Source organism: Bufo bufo, chromosome 7, assembly GCF_905171765.1.
Source record: "Bufo bufo chromosome 7, aBufBuf1.1, whole genome shotgun sequence".
NCBI classification, from domain to species: Eukaryota; Metazoa; Chordata; class Amphibia; order Anura; family Bufonidae; genus Bufo; species Bufo bufo.
This window is the reverse complement of record NC_053395.1, coordinates 192,688,987-192,714,829: the sequence shown is the minus strand read 5'-3', so window position 1 is coordinate 192,714,829 and position 25,843 is coordinate 192,688,987. Positions and strand designations below refer to the sequence as shown.

At 44.6% G+C, this 25,843-nt stretch overlaps 1 protein-coding gene across 2 annotated transcripts in view; it reads right to left on the bottom strand.

The window, feature by feature from the left end:
- Window positions 1-1,158: 1,158 nt before the first annotated feature.
- Window positions 1,159-25,843, bottom strand: part of LOC121008154 (polypeptide N-acetylgalactosaminyltransferase 3-like) — a 235,943-nt gene continuing 211,258 nt past the window's right edge. For both annotated transcript variants that reach the window (XM_040440528.1, XM_040440527.1), the window contains exons 6-11: window positions 24,070-24,187; window positions 23,079-23,279; window positions 21,775-21,906; window positions 19,130-19,234; window positions 3,719-3,871; window positions 1,159-2,026 (exon numbers count right to left, since the gene is read on the bottom strand). In XM_040440528.1, coding sequence (XP_040296462.1) covers window positions 1,904-2,026; window positions 3,719-3,871; window positions 19,130-19,234; window positions 21,775-21,906; window positions 23,079-23,279; window positions 24,070-24,187 — 832 coding nt within the window. In that variant the 3' untranslated portion in view covers window positions 1,159-1,903. The remainder of the gene's footprint in view (window positions 2,027-3,718; window positions 3,872-19,129; window positions 19,235-21,774; window positions 21,907-23,078; window positions 23,280-24,069; window positions 24,188-25,843) is intronic.

The following is a 25,843-nucleotide window of genomic DNA, read 5'->3' as shown; positions in this document are numbered from 1 at the left end:
GACACGTGCTCTTAACCAAAACTATGTTCTAAACCACCATTTCTGCCACCGAAAAATTTTGACAATCTTGGAGACAGACCAATGCTGAAATAAATGGTGCTGTATAAAGAAAATCAGGTCCAATATTCTAATCCTAATAGTTCGACAGCTAAACTTAGACCCGGATATCTAAAGTTGCTCCAAATTTATCACAGTGACTCACGTTATATTATAAAATTTTGCTAGACCTGACACACTTTTGTCATCACCTATTGGTTGGTTTACTGTGTACCAAGTGCAAAGCATGTCCGCCGGTTTATTTGGTGTAAATTGAGCCAGACTTGCTGTGCATTTAGTGCAGTAAATCTCCCCCATAATATCTATAGAGCATTGCAAACCCTTCCCTTTTGTGTCTATACCATGTTTCAAGAAAATTTAAAAGGGGTCGCATCAACATAAAATGTTATCTTATTATAAATTAGCATGTAAAACAAGTTATTTTTGTAATTTACTTTCAGTTACAAAAATGCTCCAGTTGAGAGATATTATAATGGCATGAATAGTAGCACCCCCTGGTGTTTAATCCATATAGTAATGTGCATGTCCACCTACTAATGCGGTCGCACATGCTCAGTTCCATTATTTAACTGTCACTAGCAATATCTACTGTTAGAAGCTGTGACAGTTAAGGGGGAGGGCTGCAGCAGGAAGGACACATCCACAAGAAAGGACACGGGCCCCTGAGAAAGGAAATGCTCACTGAGCTGTGATCGGGAGAGAGCTGCAGCAGAAAGGACCCACCACCTGAGCTGCCAGCCTGAAGAGAATCTAGCAGAGCAATTGGAGCTATGAATGGGGAGATCTCTGGATCCATGTGAGGTACAGGACTGGTTCTAGCTTTGTAAGAAAGAAATCATCATGTGCTGTGTGAAGTCTGATTTTCATTTGACATGACCCCTTTAAGGAGGATTTCCCATTTAGGCCTCACGCACACGACAGTGACTTTTTTTACGGTCCACAAACCGCGGAGCCACAAAAAACAGAAGCCGCCCGTGTGCCTTCCACAATTTGCGGAACCGCACGGACAGCCTTCAATATAAATGTCTATTCTTGTCCGCAAAACGGACAACAATAGGACCTGCTATTTTTTTTTTTGCGGGGCTAGGGAACGGAGTGCTGTCCGCATCTTTTGCGGCCCCATTGAAGTGAATGGGTCAGCACCCGAGCTGCAAAAACTGCGGCTCGTATGCGGACCCGAAAAACGGTCGTGTGCATGAGGCTTTAAACAGAAACTGTAATCCCATACGTTTACCCAATGACACAGCTATAAAACCCCAGGTTGGAAAATAGCAATAGGTGAAGCTTACACGTCACATAACATTGTGCACCCGCCATCTTGTATATATATAGAAAAGTCTCAAAAAGGCGCTGGAGTCTAATAAATTGCTGGTGCATGCATCAACTAGACAACCAGCCACTGGCAGATACAATGTAGAAACCATATTGCAACAGCAGATACACAGCCTACAATGTGCATGCAAGGAACACACAAACACCTTGTAATAACCTATATAGAATTTCTGAATGGAGTCCTCCTTTAAGGTAGGCTACCTCTCCCCTGTCCAGAAGTACATAGGATCTTACCAGCCCATGGTGCTTAGCCTCAGTTTTTTGTAGTCATTGTAAACACTAAAGAGACCCCCCCCACGACCCATTAACAATCATCATGTAAACGCACACAAAAAACAAAGACTTAAGACCTTCTTTGGCATCTGCAGCAGACCCACAATGTTCCGAGTGTTTTTTCCTTCGTAACCCAACAGACTTAGCTGCTTTCGAACTAACCCAAGTCGGCTGCGATGGCATAAAATGTTACAGTGTATTTTCTTATCACAGTGTTAAAGAGAAAGTGTCAATCGTTTTCTTAAGGGCTTTGTCGGAAAATCCATTGCTGAAAAGGTTCCGAGGGGTTACAAGGCACAAGACTTGGGTTGGGGCCATTTGCAGTCAGGCACATATTGTATGCAGCATTGAAGAGGAGCTGATCCTGGAAAAAGAGGACAAAGGAAAAAGCTAGTCAGGAGATCATCTAACCCTATAGTTGTGTGAGGTAACAGTGAGGCTAAGTGTGTTCAGTCCGAGAAACACGTTCCATGTCCGGACCGAACCCTAATCCTTTGACCTGAACTCTCAGCACCATAATGATTTAAGATGCTGTGAGCTTCTGTCTGACCTTACTGTACCCATAGCATTACGCGAGTACAGTACAGTAAACCCACGATCTGGCACAAACTTACAGTATACCGTAAGTATTTAGATGCTGTGAGTTTAGGCCAGAGGAGCGGCGTTCGGTCCAGGAAATGCAGCTGTTACATGCGGCGTGTGTTTCCAGCAAAGAACACGTTCATGCCAAAAACTAACGTGGTAAATTCGTCTTGTGCAGACTCCATAAACCATGGGGAAAAGTTTCCATTAATTTGGACGGACTTCTTCAATACCCTAGACCAGTGTTCCTCAACTCCAGTCCTCAAGGCCCACCTACTGGTAATCACGATTTCAGAATATCTCACAGAATACCTGTGGTAAGTCCTGGTGCACTGACACTAATTATATCACCTGCTCAATTCTAAGGAAACCCTGAAAACATGGCTGGCAGGTGAGCCCTGAGGACCGGAGTAGAAGAACCCTGCCCTAGACAATGAGGGATGTTGCTATTAAATACCCCAGAACACCAGGATTGTTTTTTATCTGTTCCACTACCCTAGGCCAACAGGGAAGTTGGAATTAAGCCCTTTATTAATGTAGGCCACTAGGTATATATTAGGACTTTCCCCTTTAACTACCCTAGACCACCAGGAATATTAGGCTAGGGCTTCATGGAGACTTGTGGCAACGCAATATAAAATCATGTCTCGCTGCTATAACCACAACTAGTGCCAGCATAGGTGGTGGCTCTGAAATAGAGCAGGTTTCAATTTCTACCGACTGTCATGCTATGATAAATTTCGACATCGTTGGCCCTCATGTAGCAGCCTGAAAATGTGATCTTATGCCGTGTGGCTACCAGTTGCTGTGTAGCCCTAGCCATAACCCTTCCAAAGCCCTAGACCACTAATGAACTTAGTATTAACCCCTTTATTACCCTAGACCACCAAAGAATTTGGTATTACCCCTTTCATTGTCCTACCACTAGGGATGTTATCATTAACCTCATCACTACTCTAAACCATCAGAGATGGTGACATCTACTCCTTCACTGTCCTAACACAATGGCGATCTTAGTCCCTCTCAAGATATATTTTGAAATTAATCTGAACAGAATTGTGGATATGTTCCAGTGAATTAAAACGCAAAATGATGGGTTCATACTAACTGGTGGATTATGCAGAAGGTTTACTAAAATATGAGGAGTGGGTGAAATTTTGATAGATTTACTAATCAGGTTTGATATTGGACCAGGCAATCTGGAGGAGTTCCAAACACATTAGACTGGTTCAGACTGTGTGGTACATTTGGTGAATCGTTCTAGACATGTTAAGCACTTTTAACTTTACACTGCTTATTGGTCAGCTTAATTTGTGCCAAAATATTGGTGTGATTTTGGAGCACATTGCCAGATTTTAAGTCACGCACCACCCTGCTAAGCCAACCCCCCTTTTCCTCTAGGTCTTAACAACTTTGTCTAGTAAGGTGCAAGATCTCAGCAGCTTTATTCTTCCAGTGAATTCCATGAACATACCTTCTGAAGTTCCCATTTTTCCTCAGGTAGAACAGTCGTCCCTCTGCCTTTGTAATTACATCTCTTAAGGAGAACCTGCCCTTTACCAGCTCTGAGACACAGCTCCTTTTGGATGTTATGTCGGATTTCATGACTTACTGTATATTCGAAGTACTAAAAGAGCAAAAAGGAGAGAAAAAGAAATATGGATATTAAGCTGGTTTCCCAGCAAAAACAACAGAAATATGAAATGTGTTGTCCAAAAGTAGAAAAGACGGTCTGCACCCCCCACTCCTAGAACAGCGCCGCTCTATTCCATACACAGCAGCTAAGCGCCAATCTCCACATTAAGTAAATTAAACAGGTTGTGCACTTTTTTTCTTTTTTGGGGGGGGGGGGGGGGGGGGGAATTGTCGATCCCCCAACTGGACAGATCTGCAAAGATAAGCATTCTTACCTGCTTCTGGGTGCTGGCTCCCCGCTACTTCTCTCCCCCGCCTCTGCTGCACTCCCAGGAGGTAAACGTCCATTTTCACGCTGCTGCAGCCAATCGCTGACTGCAGTGGTGACCTGCCTAGTTTGAACAGTTGTTTAGTGGAAGCGCTGGGTGTCAGACCCCTCCAATTGTCTGATGTTGGTGACCTATGCTAAGGACAGACCTACAATATCTGTAACCCCTTTAAAGAGCATCTGTCTTCAGGATCAACCCAATCATAATGCCTGGTAGGTTTGACCCCGATGAGTGAAATGATCCTTGTGTGTGGGTTTCCATTGCACCATCCCCAAATATCACTTATTGGAATCGGGTCTTTGGTGCACCAAGGGGGTGCCTCTAAACACCAGAGCTTCTCCGGCCTGCACCTCTTATCACTCCCCCTGTCCCCTTGATTAATAGAGTCAAGCAACTTGGCTAAAGGTGTAGAGCAGAGTAGCTTAGGTGCTCTGAAGGGCCTGGGCCCATCCCTCAATGCACCGAAGACCAAATTTACACATCACTAAAAAGTGATATATCTTGGGAACAGTGCAACGGAGACACATATATAAAGTACTGGTTTGCTCTTCCGGATCAACCCCATCAGCTGATACTGATGACAGATGCTCTTTAGATCAAGGGCATTCATATGGGCATATCCCACCTCCTATCTTATCCAGAGTGCAACCAACTCGAGCTCCACTCTCCAGCCACATCCTATAGAAATGCTCCTGGCAAAAAAGATGATCTTCTAATTCCTGGGAGCTTCTTTATTAGGCAGAATATTCGCTAACTGTGTCATCAGTTGGAATATTGGGGTCTTATGAATCAGAAAGGGATCAAATAGCGCAATGGATTTTGATTATAAATGGTGCATTGTTTCGGGGGAGGAAAATAAGCGTTACAGTGTGTTCGCGCTGCAGGTCCTGAGCCAAATTCAATGTTTGTCTACAGTAAAGAATTTGTATGCACAATGGTGAACGCACATGCTTCAAGTATCATTCTGCTATGGTCAAGAGAGCATGCTAAGTGCTTAAAAGGACGGAGCTCTTCCTGCTAAGGGTCTATCCAGGACTTAATAGGAATAATAAGGATAATTCCTTTCATCTCGGAGTGTGCTAAAACCTAGCAGTGCATCCTCAGGGTGACGATTCTTGGTCTTCGGGAAAAGATCTCAGGATAAATCTATGTGCTTACTGCCCACGCACATACATAATAATAGTATATGGGCTTGCTATGAGCACGAAAAAATCCGTACAGAAAAGTGCGCAGTACACAGGTTAAAGTAAAGCAACACCTCCGGCTATATGATCAGAAATCTGTCAGCATGCTGATGGTTTCCAGGAATTTTGGAAAAAAAGAAAAAATGATTGGGGTTTAGTGGAATTGATTTACCATAATTTCCATCAGACACTAGCTTACATGATAGCGCAAACCTACGCCAGCTCACATAGCATGAGTGGATTCGCTTTTTTGGCATACAGCGTGCCAGAAGATGTACCAAAATTTATTTAATAAATTTGGTTCATCTTAATCCCGCACACTTCATAAGCCTTCAGTATGAAACACCAGCCTCAAAGGGTTTGTGCAGCACTACAATATTGAAGACCTATCCTGATATCTGATCAACGGTGGGTCTGACTCCCAGCATCCCACCGATCAGCTGATGCCATGAGTCAGACCCCCTCCAATCAGATATTGAGCGCTACACCACCCCTTTAAAATGGGTTGTCCCATTAAGGCCCCTTTCAGATAAGCGAATTCCACGTATCAGACTGGTAGTGCGAGTATGCGGCAGGACCTGTCCTGACCTCCCATCACCGACGGGTTCGCATAGCATTATATTGATTTGTGATGCTATCTAACCTTTACAGTTCTGGAATGTATTGGATAACACTGGCAGAACTAGGTCAGTGTTATACAATACATTCCAGAACCGTAATGGTTACATAGCATCATAAATCAATATAATGCTATGCAACCCCGTCACTGTTGGGATGTCAGGACAGGTGCTGCCGCATACTCACACTGCGAGTCCAATGCGTGGAACTAGCTCGTCTGAAAGGGGCCTTAAGGAAATTCATCTCCTATCCACAGGAAAGAGGACAAGTGTCTGATTGCCAGAGGGGCCCATGCTGGGGCGGCACAGGGCCTATGTACCCTGTTTGTTTTTTTTGTTTTGAAAAATACTTTATTCGGAAAGATGAGCAGAGAAATACATAAAAGACAATATTCCCCGCAAGAGGCTACACTTTTCACATATTGCATAGTTTATCTGCAATTACATACAAGTACCTACATTGGGGGAGGAGGGTAGGGGAAAGGTGGGAAAGGGAGGGAAGGGGGGTGGGGGAGCTTCTTACTAGAGAAAATGCTATCTGTAACCGAGCCCTTTTAGACGCTAAGAGGAGAACCCTCTGAATTTTTTCCATGGAGACCAGGTAGCTTCGAACAAGTGAGACCTCTTGGATTCCCAACCCTGCAATCTGCTCCAATCTATATATGGCGTCACATTTCATTATCCATTGGGAAACAGAAGGGGCTGTTTGACTTTTCCAGTTATATGCGATCAAAACTCTAGCAGCCGCAAAGAGTTGGCCTAACAGAAAAGTGACTTGTCTGTTACCTTTGATATCTCCCAATAAACACTTTTTCCGAAGGTAAAATCTGTACATTACTTATCTTTGAGCATACTCAACAGACTGGTTGCCAATATGCGGTGACAGCAGGACACGACCACCAGATGTGAAGGAGTGTGCCTTCAGCACCAAGACACCTCCAGCACTTTGGGTCACATTCAGGGTATATGAGGTGTAGCTTTTGAGGCGTATAGTACCACCTGGTGATCACCTTATAAAAGTTTTACTGAAGCTTTACGCATCTAGATACCTTTGGTGCATTAGAGCAGAGTTGTGAAATTTCCCTATTTGAGAATTGAATATCAAGGTCTTTTTCCCACTTACGGATGAAGCTATATGTGTCGGGTCTGGCCTGGGAAACCAGCATGGAGCACAATTGTGCCACTTTCTTTTCGGGGGGTACACTTGCAAGGATCATTTTTTCGAATTGTGTTTTAGAAGCGTTAGGTGAAGCTTTTTTCTTCCCTAGGTAGTGTTTGATGCGCAGTTTATAAATGAAAGATAGTGATTGCAGTTTAGGATGGATATCCCATCTGTCTAAAGAGAAACCCAGCAGGGTCCAACAGGTCAACCACCAGAAGGGACATATCTATAATATCCTCCGGCAAAGTGGAGCTGAAGGCCCCCCCCAGAGCCCCATAGGATATCTCTCACCTGAAGCACAGGCGATACTTCATGATTTGAGAGAAATATTCTAGCTAGGTCAGAGTGCCATATCAAGGTGGTTTTCATCATGTTGCTAAGAAAACTGATCTGCTGAGTCATATCACTGGGTGGTGAAAGTAGGAAGGTCCTCAGCGGGGGTCTCACATCTCCTGATTCTGCTAAAATGTCTAGTCTATTTTCTGAACACCTGATCCATTCTAACCACACCATCCCCTGTATTCCCCTATAATATACTGTCATGTCGGGAAGGCCCATCCCTCCAGGCCAATTTGGTTGTATCAAAGTTGAGTGAGGGAGACAAGGGCGTGATTTTTTTCCAGAGGAATCTGGAAAAGCATTGCTTGATTTGTGCGAAGATGGCTTTTGGTAAATGGGTAACGCCGACATGTGATACAGTATTTTGGGGACTAAGATGGACTTAATCAATGTACAGTACAGACCAAAAGTTTGGACACACCTTCTCATTCAAAGAGTTTTCTTTATTTTCATGACTATGAAGGCATCAAAACTATGAATTAACACGTGGAATTATATACATAACAAACAAGTGTGAAACAACTGAAAATATGTCATATTCTAGGTTCTTCAAAGTAGCCACCTTTTGCTTTGATTACTGCTTTGCACACTCTTGGCATTCTCTTGATGAGCTTCAAGAGGTAGTCCCCTGAAATGGTCTTCCAACAGTCTTGAAGGAGTTCCCAGAGATGCTTAGCACTTGTTGGCCCTTTTGCCTTCACTCTGCGGTCCAGCTCACCCCAAACCATCTCGATTGGGTTCAGGTCCGGTGACTGTGGAGGCCAGGTCATCTGGCGCAGCACCCCATCACTCTCCTTCATGGTCAAATAGCCCTTACTTTCAAAGTTTTCCCAATTTTTCGGCTGACTAACTGACATTCATTTCTTAAAGTAATGATGGCCACTCGTTTTTCTTTACTTAGCTGCTTTTTTCTTGCCATAATACAAATTCTAACAGTCTATTCAGTAGGACTATCAGCTGTGTATCCACCTGACTTCTCCTCAACGCAACTGATGGTCCCAACCCCATTTATAAGGCAAGAAATCCCACTTATTAAACCTGACAGGGCACACCTGTGAAGTGAAAACCATTTCAGGGGACCTCTTGAAGCTCATCAAGAGAATGCCAAGAGTGTGCAAAGCAGTAATCAAAGAAAAGGTGGCTACTTTGAAGAACCTAGAATATGACATAGTTTCTGTTGTTTCACACTTGTTTGTTATGTATATAATTCCACGTGTTAATTCATAGTTTTGATGCCTTCAGTGTGAATCTACAATTTTCATAGTCATGAAAGTAAAGAAAACTCTTTGAATGAGAAGGTGTGTCCAAACTTTTGGTCTGTACTGTCTTCCGAACCAAGAGGTGAAGGGGATACTCCATGAGTCTATGGTGGCTGTAATATTCTTGGGTAGGTTTTGGAAGTTTTCTTCATATAAGTTGTTGGGATCTGAGGTTATGTTTACCCCTAAGAATTTAATTGATCGCGTTGACTAGATATACTCGTGTTGTGATTCTAAGATCCATTGTGTATTATGGTTAGTCGTGACATTTAGAACTTGAGATTTTGTGGGATTGATAAGGAAATTCGATAGATCCCCAAACCTCTGGAACAATTCCTGAATAGCTAGGAACGCTTCTACAGGATTGGTTATAATAACCAAGAGATCGTCAGCAAATGCCGCAAGTTGGTGGTAAGGTGTTTCCCATTTTTAAACCCTGAATCTTCTCCTCCTGGCGGATCGCCTGAAATAGGCACTCCACCATCAGGATAAAAAGCAGGGGGGACAAGGGGCACCCCTGTCTTGTACCGTTACCTATTGTAAAGCAGGGAGATAGAGTACAGTTTACCATTACTCTCACTGTAGGGGATTCGTACATAGCCATTATAGCTCTTATAAACTGGGAGGGTATCCCAAACTTTGCCAGAGCTAGTTGCATAAAAAGTCAATCAATGCGATCGAACACTTTCTCTGCGTCAGTCCCCAAAAGAACTAGAGGGATGGATCTCTCTCTGGCATGATGTATGATATTTACTAGCCGAGTGGTATTCATTTGTCCCTCCCTACCAGCCACAAAACCCACCTGTCCCACGTTGATAAGCCGGGGCAAAAAGGGTTGCAACCTAAGTACCAGTATTTTAGCATACAGCTTTAGATCCGAATTTAATAACGAGATGGGTCTGTAGCTGGCACAGGAAGAAGGGTCTTTGCCCTCTTTCGGCAGAATGGTAATCAGGGCCGCTAACATCTGTGGTGGGAGTGAGTTGCCATTATATACCTCATTGTACACTTTGAGCAGTTTAGGTAGTAATATCGAGAAAGTGTTGTAGTAACCAGAGGTTAATCCGTCAGGTCCAGGGCATGTATGTTTGGGGACCGTTCTTAGAGCTTTATTTAGTTCTTGCAGCGTAAATGGTTTAGCAAGGAGCGTAGCCTGATCTTGGGAGATAACTGGCAGCTGTAACTGGGATAGCCATCTCATTTCGTTTTCCTTCGGGTTTCCCCGTCCCCTAAGATTGTAAAGAGAACTATAGAAATTGCAAAATTGTTTTGCTATAAAGGTCTGTGGACATAAGTTAACGGGAGGATGGATCCTTGATAGAATGTATGTACGATTTAACTTTGCGTTTTTTTAGATTGGACATCATGAACTTCGATGCTTTGTCCCCATGTGCATAATATTTAAATTTCACTGATAAATATAGTTTGGCTACGCGGGTGTTTAGTATGGTCTTCAGCTCAGTCCTCAGTCTATTTAAGCTATCCAACACTTCAGGGGAAACCTGCTTTTTGTGTCGTAGTTCCAATTTTTGTATTTGATCCTGTAATGACACAATTAAGGTTTCCCTCTTTTTTTTTTTTTTTTTTTTTATATATATGCGAGTTTAGGGCTATAAAATGTCCTCTCACTACCGCCTTGTGCGCTTCACAGACCAGACCCGGAGACATACCCTCCGTCTCATTGAGACTGAAGTACTCTTCAATGTGATTTTGTATAGTGAGGATATTCTCTTGCGTACCCAGCATAGTTTCATCCAATCTCGATGTAAAGTGCGTTTTAGGGAGGGATTTAACTTTAATAGTTAAATCCACAGGAGCGTGATCTGATAGTAATATGTTGCCAATTGAAGCCTGGGAGCATTCACCAAAAAGCCTTGGGGGGGGGGGACAAACAGATAGTCCAAGCGTTGATATGAGACATGCGCCACTGAGTAATATGTGTAGTCTCTTGATGTAGGGTTCATAGCTCTCCATATATCAACTAAGCCTAACTCTACAATTTTTTTTTAATCCGTCTGATCGTAATCTGCGACAGCGAGGAGGAGCCTGTCGATGTGTCTACAGGGGGATTTAAGGCTACATTGATATCTCCTCCTACTATTATAATGCCTTCAGCGAAGTTCTGTAGCGTTGACAAGGTATTTTCCAACCAGACCGCCTGTGCCACATTAGGAGTATATAAGTTACCAAGTGTTACTTTCTGAGTACCTAAGGTCCCTTTTAGAAACAAGTAACGCCCCTCATCATCATGAAGGGTTGAATGCACCACCAACGGAGTGTTTTTATGGATTGCTATTGAAACTCCTTTCGAGGCCCCAGAAGGGGATGTACTATAAAACCATTGGTTATATGTCATGTGTGACAATCGCGGAACATGTTCCTTTCTGAAGTGAGTTTCTTGCAGAAATGCAATGTTTACTTTCTGTTTATTAAGAAGCTGACAAATTTGGGTTCGCTTGGGTGGTGCATTCAATCCCCTCACATTATAGGTACATAGTTTTATCTCAGCCATAGAAATTCAAAAGTACCCGCTATCTGTCAATTACAGTTAGGACTAACTTGTCTTAAGACATCGGTGCTAGAAGTAGGTAGAATGGGAGGAAGGAAGGGGAGGGAAGGTATAGTACATACAAAACATATTAACAATAAGACTAGCTTTGTTAACGTGCTAGTAACCTATAGTATGAAACCAGCATTGAATTTTAAAGACATAAATGCTATTGTGGTCATCTAGAGGGGGTGAAGAGAACCAATTGCCGGGTCCTATGTGTGGAGAACGAGTAGATAGACATAAATGGGGATAACTAAGCTGTAAACCTAACATATGAGACAATATGAAGTACTCAGCTTCCGCAGCGAGCTGACAGAGGCGGAACAAGAACAGTATGACTACTGCTATAATAGAAGAAACTGGCCCAAAATTATCATATGAGATTAGGCATAGGAGACTTAGCTCTCAACTGTCCAAGTGAATGGGCAACTTACGGGACCTCAAGCCCGATCCAGACCGTAACGAGACGGTAAAACACCTGTAACGAGGGGCTGTCCCACTTTTGGTAGTAGCTGGAGTGAGACTAATCACTCAATTTCCAATCTTGAGTTAGTCGGCAGGGGGTCTCCCGAACTCCTCCCCCTGCGACAGTCCCTCAATCGACCAACTGGAATCCACGGGTCCACCCCTGGAAAGTCTTGAAGGTCCGTCAGGTCTTTCGCCGAGTTCCAATCAGGAATGTCCAGGGAGGCGATTTCCAGTACGTCGCATACCAGAGGAATGTCTGCTGGTGAACGCACAGTTAATTTTCGGCCTGGGGCATTTATCAGTAGCCCAAAGGGATGAAGCCAACAGTAGGTGATTTTCTTTCCCCTTAAGACGTCTAAGAGCGGCTTTAGCATGCTTCGCTTTTGGAGGGTAATAGCACTCCTGTGTCCCCGAAGGGGATAGATTTATTTGGTTCTAGCCGCCCTCATTATCTGATCTTTAGTCAAGAAGCTGGATAAACGGCATACCACATCCCTCAGGGGTTCCCCTTGTTTAGGGGGGGCGCAAGGCCCTATGCACTCTGTCCATGGTGAGATCTCCCACTGAGTCAGGGCCTACCAGCGTTGTGAAAAGTTCAGTCACCGATCAACGCAGAGCCTCAGGCCCTATTGCTTCTGGCAGGCCTTTCAGCTGTAGGTTGTTGCGATGCTCGCGGTTATCTTGATCTTCCACCATTTCGTATAGGGGATTGATATGTGCCTGGGTTCTATCCAGGCTACTAGCCACTGCCGCACTGAGTTTAATGGATTCTTGTTGGCCTTCCACCACATCAACTCTTTCCTTCACTTGCCTGAAGTCACGTTTGAAGTCCTGCAGGTCTTTGCGGAGAGGGGTTATTGTGTTCCCCAAGAGATCTTTCATGAACTTTCTCGATATTGGCAAGTTCTCTCCCTCCTGCTCTGGCTCGTGTTCACTTTCTCTGTCGGAGTCTGCGGACATCTCCGAAGCTGCAGGGGTTTCCGCTCTAGGCGCCATCTTGAAAGCCCATTTTCCCCCAGCCGCGCTTTGCTTTCGGACAAATTTGTCCATTTCCCCATGTCCGGTGCCGGGTTTGTTCGGTCCCAGGGTTTCTTTGGACCCGTCTCTCAGGGTCTTGCCCATTTTCTGGCTTGTATCGGGATCACATTAAGCTCGTTTCCACTGAATCCAGAGCAGAGCTCACAGCGGCATGTGTGCCTCGCTCTGCTGCCAAGCTCCGCCCCCCTGTTACCCCCGTTTGAAAAGGCGGCACAGACGCATGCACGTTCAAAGCTCCATTTAACCCTATAGGGCTACTAGAGAGAGATGAATACAAGTGCTTGGCAATCTCTAGCAGCCCCGTAGAGCAGAATGTAGCATGAGTGACTGCCGCTCCATTCAAGTAGGGAACATGGGCCCCAGTGTTCGTACCTCGGCAAATTGACAGGAGATAAGTTGTCTTAATGGGACAACCCCTTTAATAATTGCCCCCCACCCATGTCTCTGGTGCACTCTTTTAATCACTACTACTAGCCAAACGAAAATATTTTTCGTGCCATTTTGGCTAATAAGAGAGCAGACCCGTCCCCATACTAGGCTGTCCTTACATAGGATAGCATAGACCAGTGAAGGCTAACCTCCGGTACTCCAGCTGTTGTGAAACAACGACTCCCAGCATGCTGCTATCATTTCTATGGAGTTCACAGCGGAGAACCGCCAAGCAAGTGTACATCTTGGGAGTTGTAGTTGTACCACAGCTGGAGAGCCGGAGGTTAGCCATCACAGGCATAGCCTGATGACAGAGGCACTTTAATATTTAATGGCTGAACATGCACACCTGCTAAAAGTGCCCGACCAGTGAGGGAAACATTACCCCAATGAGTTATGCACGTCAGTAAATGCACTAGAGATACATATTTTGCTCTAACTAAAGTGTACTCAAGCGTAGTATAGCATAGCTGAATTTGTCATGTTACCCTGGGCTGCACTGCAATAAACAGTGAGGCGCAGCTCAGCTAATACTACATTAGTCAGTTTACTTGGATTCCTATAAAAATAATAATTATGATATCGTGACTATCTTGCTGTATGTATGGGGAATTTTACTCTGCTTCATCTGTACTGAGGGGAAGACTGATTCTTAGAGTCCTTCTAACCAGCGGATTGCTTCAAGGTTTAAGAATGTGAAGACAACCGATACCTTACAATTTTCATTCCAAGACCCATGCTGAGCAGGCCAAGGCTCCTCCAGAAAGCCTGGAGTGCTGCACCTCGGCAGTAATGTGAAGAGATCGGAGACTAACCCGGAGTTATAGAAGTTACCGGCAGTGCAGCCAAACCCTTACCCGACAGATGATCGCTTTATAAAACGCTCTATGCTCTCTTACACGGACCGAGCTGGGGCCCAGATACAAGGTGTGTGTTTTAGGGCTCATGCACACAACGTGTGCTGCCCGGGCCTGTGCTGCAGACCGCAATGCAAGGGCATCGACCTGTGGACGCACACCTATTCACTTGAATGGGGTCCGTGATCCGCATCCAACGGTCTGCACAGCAAAAAAGTAGTGCATGCAAGTAACGGGTCCGCATCTGTAATACAGTGCCCGTATATTGTGGACCCGCTGTTTGCAGGCAGCAACGGCCGTGCGCATGAGCCTTAGGCCTCATGCACACGAACGTTTTTTTTCACGGTCCGCAAAAACGGGGTCCCTAGGTCCGTGATCCGTGACCGTTTTTTCATCCGTGGGTCTTCCTTGTTTTTTGGAGGATCCACGGACATGAAAAAAAAGTCGTTTTGGTGTCCGCCTGGCCGTGCGGAGCCAAACGGATCCGTCCTGAATTACAATGCAAGTCAATGGGGACGGATCCGTTTGACGTTGACACAATATGGTGCCATTTCAAACGGATCCGTCCCCATTGACTTTCAATGTAAAGTCCGGAGTCCCTTTTATACCATCGGATCGGAGTTTTTTCCAATCCGATGGTATATTTTAACTTGAAGCGTCCCCATCACCATGGGAACGCCTCTATGTTAGAATATACTGTCGGATATGAGTTAGATCGTGAAACCTCATTTCCGACAGTATATTCTAACACAGAGGCGTTCCCATGGTGATGGGGACGCTTCTAGTTAGAATATACTACAAACTGTGTACATGGCTGCCCCCTGCTGCCTAGCAGCATCCGATCTCTTACAGGGGGCCGTGATCAGCACAATTAACCCCTCAGGTGCCGCACCTGAAGGGGTTAATTGTACTATCATATCCCCCTGTAAGAGATCAGGGCTGCCAGGCAGCAGGGGGCAGACCCCCCCCCCCCCTCCCCAGTTTGAATATCATTGGTGGCCAGTGCGGCCCCCCCCCCCCTTCCTCTATTGTAATAAATCGTTGGTGGCACAGTGTGCGCCCCCCCCCCCCCCCCTTCCTCCCTCTATTGCAATAATTCGTTGGTGGCACAGTGTGCCCCCCCCCCCCCCCGCCCCCCCCCTTCCTCCCTCTATTGTAATAATTCGTTGGTGGCACAGTGTGCGCCCCCCCTCCCTTCCTCCCTCTATTGTAATAAATCGTTGGTGACACAGTGTGCGCCCCCCATTGGCCCCCCTCCCTCTATAGCATTAACAACATTGGTGGCCAGTGTGCGGCCTCCCATCCCCCCCCCCCCCCCGATCATTGGTGGCAGCGGGTTACTAGCAATAGTACAATAGTAAAAGATTCATACTTAACTGGGAGCTGCGATGTTCGTGTCCGGCCGGGAGCTCCTCCTACTGGTAAGTGACGGTTCATTTAGCAATGCGCCGCACAGACCTGTCACTGTCACTTACCAGTAGGTGGAGCTCCCGGCCGGACACGAACATCGCAGCAGCAGGTAAGTATGAATCTTCTACTATTGTACTATTGCTAAGTAACCATGGCAACGAGGACTGTAGTAGCGTCCTGGTTGCCATGGTTACCAATCGGAGCCCCAGCGATTAAACTGGGGCTCCGATCGGAACTCCGCTGCCACCAATGATGGGGGGGGGGGGGGGGGGGAGATGGGAGGCCGCACACTGGCCACCAACGTTGTTAATGCTATAGAGGGAGGGGGGGGGGCAATGGGGGGCGCACACTGTGCCACCAACGATTTATTACAATAGAGGGAGGGGGGGGGGCCGCACTGGCCACCAATGATATTCAAACTGGGGAGGGGGGGGGGGGTCTGCCCCCTGCTGCCTGGCAGCCCTGATCTCTTACAGGGGGCCGTGATCAGCACAATTAACCCCTTCAGGTGCCGCACCTGAAGGGGTTAATTGTGCTGATCACGGCCCCCTGTAAGAGATTGGGTGCTGCCAGGCAGCAGGGGGCAGTCTTGTACACAGTTTGTAGTGTATTCTAACTAGAAGCGTCCCCATCACCATGGGAACGCTTCTGTGTTAGAATATACTGTCGGTTCTGAGTTTTCATGAAGTGAAAACTCAGCTTTGAAAAAGCTTTTATGCAGACGGATCTTCGGATCCGTCTGTATAAAAAGTAACCTACGGACACGGATGCCAATCTTGTGTGCATCCGTGTTCTTTCACGGACCCATTGACTTGAATGGGTCCGTGAACCGTTGGCCGTGAAAAAAATAGGACAGGTCCTATTTTTTTCACGGCCAGGAAACACGGATCACGGATGCGGCTGCAAAACGGTGCATTTTCCGATTTTTCCACGGACCCATTGAAAGTCAATGGGTCCGTGAAAAAAAACTGAAAACGGCACAACGGCCACGGGTGCACACAACGGTCGTGTGCATGAGGCCTTAAAGGGAGCCTGCTGCCATAAAAATGCAGTGCAGCCTGCAGGCGGCATGTTGTGGAGCAGGAGGAGCTGAGCAGATTGATATGTAGTTTAATCGGAAAAGATTTTGTATTACTGGTCATTAAAATCTCTGCTCTTTTTATGCTTAGGAGTCATGTGGGCGGTCCTACTCCGAGATTGACTCTTAGTTATGCAGGGTTAGGCTACTTTCACACTCGCGATTAGTGCGGATCCATCATGGATCTGCACAAACGCATCCATTCAGATAATACAACCGCATGCATCCATTCAAAACGGATCAGTTTGCATTATTATCTTTAACATAGCCAAAACAGATCAGTCTTGAACACCATTGAAAGTCAAATAGGGGACGGATCCGTTTTCTATTGTGCCAGATTGTGTCATAGAAAACGTCCTCATTGACTTATTGTGTGTCAGGACGGATCGGTTTGGCTCAGTTTCGTCAGATGGACACCAAAACGCTTTAAGAGAAGTATAGTAGGGCACACCAATATCTGGTTCCACACGGACAATTATTATAATAATATTTATTTAGCAATATACACTATTAAATAAACATGCATAAAATATCACACTATAAAATAGTAAAATACATAAAATATCATGCAGTAAAAACTATATAGATGTATATAAATTCCCATAAGTTTTCTGCATTTTAGTACAATAATGTCCTTCCAACTGATTGGATTACCACAATCGATAATTGGGATATCGATTGTGGTAATCCAATCAGTTGGAAGGACATTATTGTACTAAAATGCAGAAAACTTATGGGAATTTATAGGAATAATTTATATACATCTATATAGTTTTTACTGCATGATATTTTATGTATTTTACTATTTTATAGTGTGATATTTTATGCATGTTTATTTAATAGTGTATATTGCTAAATAAATATTATTATAATAATTGTCCGTGTGGAACCAGATATTGGTGTGCCCTACTATACTTCTCTTGATTCCAAAATTTTTAGAGGATTGGGTGAATCCTCTCTGTAGGAGCACCCATTTCCATTTTTGATTATTCAGGTGAGCCCTCTCTAAATACTTGCACCAAAACGCTTTAAGCAGTGTTTTGGTGTCAGTCTCCAGAGCGGAATGGAGGCGGAACGAAGCCAAACTGATGCATTCTGAGCGGATCCTTATCCATTCAGAATGCATTAAGGGCAAAACTGATCCGTTTTGGACGCTTGTGAGATCCCTGAATGGATCTCACAAACGGAAACTAAAACGCCAGTGTGAAAGTAGCCTTAGCTGTCAATCACTGCCTGGCACCGCCCATAGGACGCCTAAGCATGAAAAGAGAGGTTTCTATGAATAAATTGCAGTTATACTGAATCTTTGCCCATAAAACTATACAATCTGCTCAGCTCCTCCTGCTCTATAACATCACAATTGCTTCACCTCGCACGCAGACTGAGCTGCATTTTCACAACGACAGGTTCCCTTTAAAAACAGAAGGTTGCTTCCTTGAAGCACAATAAAGAATAGGATGATGCTTTACATAAAATAAGGAATGTTATCTGAATAATTGTATTATATTGGAACATATATTCTGCTTTGATTACTTGATTATAATGGTATTCTGCCCGACACTGTAACAAATCAAACTGTAATGTACTTTGTTTAACCGTTTGAAATGAAAAAAAAAAAAAAAAACCTCAATAAAAAAGTTAAAAACTATTGAAACAGAAAAACGATATACTGGATGTTTCCCCATAACCACACGGATAGTACATACAATTGATCCAATCTACATGGTAACACATGCGGAAGGCGCCGCCAGCTGCCTCTCCGGACAAGTCCGTTGTATAAACTACTTGCATTCCCAGTGTAATAACAATGCTGGAGCATCTATTCTTATGACTTTATGTTGTGTCATTCTATTCTTCTACTATTTCTACTAGAAGTTTATGAATGAATTGCCTGCAGCTTGCAGTAAAGATAAAGATGGGTGTTACCAGTTGGGGGTGTGTCCCTGCACAGTCTGACACCAGCAGCACTAATTGGACACACCCACCACTGGTAACACCCAGCAGTACCTTTACAGCAGACTGCTGGCATGAGATGTTCCGGAATGAGGAATGCAGGTAGTTACTAAAACTGACATGTCGGGAGAGGTGACAGGCCTTCTTTAAAGCGGCAATATAGTCTGGAAAAACTTTTTAAATGTCACCGTGACATATCAAAAGTTTTGAACAATGGGGGTCTGAGTGCTGAGGCCCCCACCGATCACTGATCCCATATCGTGCTCTCTCTCCTCACTGCAGGAGACAGAAGAGAAATGGACTCTACAGAAAGTCTATGGGCGAATCTCAGTTCAGTCTCCTGCAGTAAGGAGAGGGGGCATGCCATGTGAGCCCTTCTCTCTCCTCGTTCTAGTGATCGGCGGTTTTCCACGCTCTGTCTCCCTCTGTTCAAAACATTTTCTCAAAGTATGGTGCTACTTACTTTAAGATCTGGACATACCAATAATTTTTATTATATGGATAATCTTCATATTAAATCGAAGCAAATTTGCACAATGACATAGTGAAAAGAATGAAGGAACACAACTATTTTACCTGGTTACCCCCCAGCCCATGGCAGGTGTACAGGATAGGAGGTTTGTCTCCGTGAGAGTTATCTGCTCCAGCATCCAAACACCACTGCTTGCCGACACTTTGTATCTGCAGAAAGAAGGCAATACCAGACTTTTAGACCATGTACCATCATTAAATGCCTGACTGCTGTCACGGCTTGGTGGTAGTTTGCCGTGACACTTTCGCAGCGCATGATGGTTGCTGGTGGCAACGTGTTGTTGGTTATGCATATGTGTGCACTTCCCTTTTCTGGTGTGTATGGGGGTTAATGTGCGTGCAAGGTGGAGCTGGGTGTGGCCTCTTGGCTCTTATTGTTCTGAATTGTGAGCCTGAGGTCAGATTGTCTTCAGTGTCTTGAGGAGCTGGTGCTTTTACATCTGCCCAGTCCTTGAGGGCCACCTTATGGGACATCGATGTCAACCGGTGTCATCCCTTTGTCTCCTCCCTGTCCGTTCTCTACCTTATCTGTTGTTATGTTTGGTGTGGGTTTGATTTGGAGATTTGTTATGTCTAGATTGTAGTTAAATGTCTGGTCTGTTTGTTGTTGTCCAGCATGTATGCTAGACATTCCCTTGTTTGTGTGTACCTCTGGAAGAGGGTCCCTGGGGTTCCCCCTCTGGGGAACCACAACTCAGTTAAGCAGCGATGTCTGGGTCCGCCATGCATCTTGCCGCATGGTGGACCAAGCAGTCACTACTGCTCCTGTGTTTGGTGTTTCTACTGAGTCCAGATTTTGTGTGTTTGGGCCGCAGTGCTTTCACAGGATCTAGTGGTGGTGGTGCAGACGACTCGTTCCTTTTAGTTGTTGTGGGCAGGTAAAGGGACGTTGTGGTCCTGTGGTCTGTTATCTGCCACAGGACACTTACCCGTCAAGTTTGTCCTCTGTTTACGGTCTGCTTCTCTCCTTGCTGTTTGGCCTGTTTCTTGGAAGAACAGGTCGTCTCTGGCCCTGACCTTATTACCAGGGATCTTCAGGGTTTTTAGGGCTCTAGGTTTCCCGAGCATGAGCCGCCCTACCTTACCAAGAACCGCACCGTTAACGGCGATATCCCTTTCGCCCTCCCTCCGGAGGACAAGCATGTACGCCGAAACGGATGGCGATACATGCTGCACCCTCTTCGGAAGGCTCAGAAACCGAGGAGCCTTAGTTTGACATACTGTCACGGTAGGGAGTGGGGGAAATTCCCCACCATTCAATGTCAGGGAAGAAGGGAATGCCACCAGGCCTGGAACAAAGGATAAAGGAGCGGGACACCCCCTAGCACATCCCTAATCCTCGCCCTGACTCCTAATTGCTTGAGCGGACCTTGAAGGTAGGGCGGCTCATGCTCAGGTAACCTAGCGCCCTAAAAACTCTGAAGATCCTTGGTAATAAAGGTCAGGGCAAGAGACGACCTGTTCTTCCAAGAAACAGGCCAAACAGCAAGGAGAGAAGCAGACCGTAAACAGAGGACAAACTTGATGGGTAAGTGTCCTGGGGCATAAAGACAACAGACCACAGGACCACAACATCACGTTACCTGCCCACAACAACTAAAAGGAACGAGTCGTCTGCATCACCACCACTGGATCCTGTGAAAAGCACTGCGGCCCAAACACACAAAATCTTTATATAAAAGCCGGCACAGAGCTCCCGCAGCTCAGTGGCCACCAGAATCTTCTTAAAGGATATTTGCACTTTTGCCACCATTTCTGCAAATCACTTTGATTAAAAAACTCTCCTAATGTTTTGTGTCTACAGCGCCTATGCAGTTTTGCGTTACTCTCTACCATCTGCCTCCTCTTTTTGGGACAGAATATTTGCAAAGTTACTTTTTTGTTTGTTTGCTTTTTTGTTTGAGATAAATTGGAGCAGGAGCTCCGTACAGTATTACAATGTATTGGCTCCGATGACATGAGTGGTACCTTGGAACCAAACCAGAGTTCGGGAAAAGTTTTTTTTACAGTACAAATTAATTTATTAAGTTATTGCGCGAAGTCTCGCAAGACTTCTCGAAGCAATAACTTCGGCTCATCGGAACCAATACATTTCAATACTGTACGGAGCTCCTGCTCCGTACAGTATTAGAACAAAGTTTTATGCAAATAGACTTTGAATGTTTTATCCAAATTCGATTCGCTCATCCCCAATTGGAGAAAAATAAACAAAACATATTGCAAAAGTGTACATATCCTTTAAGCTAAACAATGTAGAGTTCAGCTTTGCATCTAGAGGCTCTGCTCTCTCTGTAACTGCCACTTCCTCTGCACCGATTGACAGGACCAGGCAGTAAAGACGTCATCACACCTGGTCCTGTCAAATCAAAGTGCAGAGGGTGCAGCAGTGCACATGTAACAGGTCAGCCAGTGTCATAGGTACAGATTTGCTGACAGATGCCCTTTAAAGGGTATATTAAGATATGCAAACAGCAATGGTTTCATTACGGAATTATAGATATCTCATTATCCATCCATCATATAGCTTTTTAAGTTTCAGGTAAATACATCACATTGTTTCTAACGATGGCCCTGCACACTACAAGGCGTTGCCTTTCTCTTACATTTTCATTCCTGGCTCTGAAAACTGGATCATTACGCTGATCGACCCAGATATCAGGAAAAGCAGACGGATGTGATTTAGAACTTACATCTCCGTAGATGAGTGGGTCCAGGTCTGGCACATACATTTCCGGATAGACGTTATTCAGATACCATGAAAAATTCTTGCACTGAAGGTTTTGTCGTAAACTGTATCTTTTTGATAAATCTCCATAGGATTTCTATTAGCGAAAAAAACAAACAAAAAAAACCCAAATGAATAGCAGTGTGAAAAATATCCAACAAAGATACCTAAAATCAACTGAACTTCTACATATAGAGAGAGGATCCTTGAAGACTCCGAACTGTGCATCCTTACAGTTTTAGTGCTTTAAGGCCTGGGCTACACTGTGACTTTTTGTAGCACGAATGATTGAGTTTAACTATTATATGATGCTGCAGTCCACGAGATTGCATTCATGTGGACTGCTGCTGTAGTGCAATAGTTACAATCAATCAGTCACTGTACAGTGGCAGTGTAGCCCTAGCCTAACCCAACACTGCAGAAACATTTACCAAGACTAGACTGCTATCCCCGAGCAACGAGCCAATCAAACTGAATTCAAACTGGAATGGTCCCATTAGGTGGTTAGGGCAGCATGTTACCGTGTGTGTCTACCATGCTGTTCACACTATCACTATTGCTGCTTTTAGCAAATCCAAACTGTCATAGGACAATCATAGTGGCTCGGTGGTTGCAGCGCTGGGGTCCTAGGTTCGAATCTGGCCATGGACAACATCTGCTTGGAGTTTGTATGTTCTCCCCGTTTTTTCTCTGGGTTTTTAGTTTCCTCCCACACTCCAGACATACTGATAAGGAACTCTATGCTAATGTCTGTAAAGCGCTGCAGAATATGTCACCGCTATATAAGTGCATAAAACAAATAAATAAAATATATCATGGGCCAGTGTAACGGCAGTCCATGCAGTCTATATTCAACCGCCTTCACCGACATGAGGCCCCCAATGCCCAAACTTGTTTTGCTAGAACTCCTCAGGGGTAATGGGGCAATGATAGTGACTGTTCATATGACGCCACAATGTAGTTTGTCCACATTCAGGCGATTTCTCTTTCTATGCTGCTGCATCTTCATTGGACAGTCCATGAATATCATTGTCTGCCACAGAGAACGATGGCAAGAGAAAATGGCGAGGAGTCAAGTGCGAGCAGAGCTTCTACATAGACTAAGTGCAGAAGGAATGACCGGTGAACCAAGGTCATTAAGGTTTTCCCCTCTACCATCTGTAATTTATGCATCCAGATTACAAAAGGCTTTCAAACATTTCTACCAGAGCTGCACCAATGGCTTTTGGGATCTCTTGATATTCGGAGAGAGAAGTTGGGCTCACCCACCTGTTGGACAATGTTAGCAGCTTCCCGATTTCTTCGGTAAAATATTTCTTTGTAACCATCCATCCACACTTCGGCCAGGCGGACCTGGTTTCGGATGATCACCTGAGTGCCTTTAGGAAAGGTATGAGGACTCTTGCTGCGGAATACATGACCGACAACTGAACAGGGCAGGATTTCCAGCTGCCCTCCGCACTGCCACACCTGTACACACAAAGAGGAAATGTTCAATGACGGGGTTACACCGTGATTACCGTGAAAATCAAACATCATATAGTACATGACAATATCTTTCCAACAAAGCTAGAACCAGCCCTGTACTTCTCTGGATCCAGAGATCTCCACATTCATTGCTCTGCTAGATTTATTTCAGGCTGGCAGCTCAGGGGGCATGTCCTTTCTGATGCAGCACTCTCCCTGGAAGGTCTAGCTCACATATGCTTTGGAGGCTCTGTACAGGACCTCTGTTGCAGATTCCATCCAAAACAGCCTGAATGCAGGACTTGTTTTTCGCCAAAAGAGTTTACTCCTAAACTAAAACTAAACAGATCCCATTATAGTCAGGGGGATTCATTTGGCAGAGATTGATTCAGTTTTGTCCTAGATCCAGAACTTCTGTCATTTTCATTGCTCTGCTCCTCCAACATAGCAGAAGAATAAAAATAACTAGCAGTGATGTGAACGAGCCCTAACTGTCTCAGCTTCTAACAGTGAATACAGTTGAAGGATGGAACTGAGCATGTGCGTCCACTTCAGCACTGTTACTGAGGTGGACAGAGAAACACCAGGTGGTAATATACAGATACACGTTACTGAGTAGCTCAGTGGTTGTAATACATTTTGAATAATACGCAATTAAAAAAGTATTCAGATCCAGGTGCTGGTGTGAAAAATGTAGAATATTTTTTGTGGCACAATCTCTTTTAAAACAATTAGGTCTAAAGCAAAGACCGCAAATATGAAGCATCTGCAGATTTCAGACAGATATACTTACTCTAAAAGACATTTCTATATTTTCACCGCCCCATATCTCCATATCTTCATCATAACTTCCAATGTGCTCAAAGTATTCCTTGGAAATCGAGAAGAGACCTCCAGCAAAAGTTGGTGTCCTACAGGAAAGTTCAACATTAATATAGTAATCAAGGAGGAAATCTCCATGGAGTTTGTACATTTCTCTTTTTTGACTGAAACGTGCCCTCAGACAACTTTGACAGTAGTTGATTGGACAGGCTGCAATAAAACTGAGCCTAATCTTTGTTTCTGTCAGTGGACAACTCATTATGAACCAATTTTATTTTTTCTTGCAGCACCAAGTATTTTCAATTTATAGGTCCCTTAAAGGGGGTGCATCAGATATATATTTTACAAACTAGAACCTAATACGGATCCGTATTCTGTATTTCTAATCTGTTCTCATTTCCTTATTGTACATTTTTAATTTTATTTTCTGGACACGATTATGGGGGCAGTCAACTTGCCGGAGCTGCTATTAACAGTATTCAGAGATCTGCTTTACAGCAGCCACATGGGCAATAGGACAAAATAGACTAGAGTTGATCAATTTCTAAGGCTTACGAACGTGTGCTGCACGTTGCCATATTAAAGACCGCATTTGCGGATCCGCACTGTTCCGTGTGCATTCCGCATCATGGGTGCAGACCCATTCACTTCAATTGGTCCGCAAATCCGGAGATGCAGAACGGAACTCTACAGAAGCGCTATGGACCTGTAGGGTTTCGTCCCGTACTTCCGTTCCGCAAAAAGAAAGAACATGTCCTAACTTTTTGCGGAACGGACGGATCGCGGACCCATTAAAGTGAATGGGCCTGCGATCCGCTGCAGCTGCCCCACGGTGGGCGGGCTTTTGTTTGTGCATTCGCAGGCCGCAGCACGGCTACGGGGCGCACACGTTCGTGTGCAAGAGGCCTAAGGGAGAGTTTTCTAGAGAGTTGTCATTGTGCAGGGAGGAAAGTAGATAAGCTCTGTCCAGCATCTACTGATGGATCCTATACAACCTATCGATCATTGTAATCCTGCCTGTGATGAAAAGGAGATGACTGCTGAGAAGTGATCTCTGCAGAACAGGGAGTAACAGACTATAATTAGGCCTAGAATCCAAAGTGAAGACTGCAGGACTTTAGTAAGATCGATAGATAGTGACATGGAAAATTAAAATGAAAAAGATCTCCTAAAATGTTTTAAAATTGTTAATATAAAAACTTGATTTAAACAATAGGTCATTTTCTGATGACACATTCCCTTTAAAAATACATCAGAGTCTACAAATGCAATCAGTGCAGCAGGAATTATTCCCTGACCACATCGTAGAGGATGGGAATCTTCAGCAATCAAGAAAGAAATCTCTAGCAATCAGCGTCAAAAGGGAAGAATGAACGTAACCCCCATATCAATCAGGTCTATAAAAATGCTAACAAGCCTACCCACTCGTCAGAAAGTGTTATAAAATATGTATGACATCCTATTCCCCCATCATCACCCTCATCATGTCCTGGTGCAAGCGAGTACAGTACTACTCCACATAGGATATTTGGCTACAGAAGACCAGGCAAAAAGAGGATGGCAGACAGAGAGCCCAGATATTTTTTTTACAGCAGCATGTTTGCATCTAGGTCTTAGGATAAGGCTTTCCTATATTTGTTGCTTTAGTTAAAGGGGGACTATTGTGGGGTGGAGATGCCTTGGAGGAGACCACTTATAATATCCAGCAGTATGGGAAACCTGCTGATTGTTCAGCATTGACAATT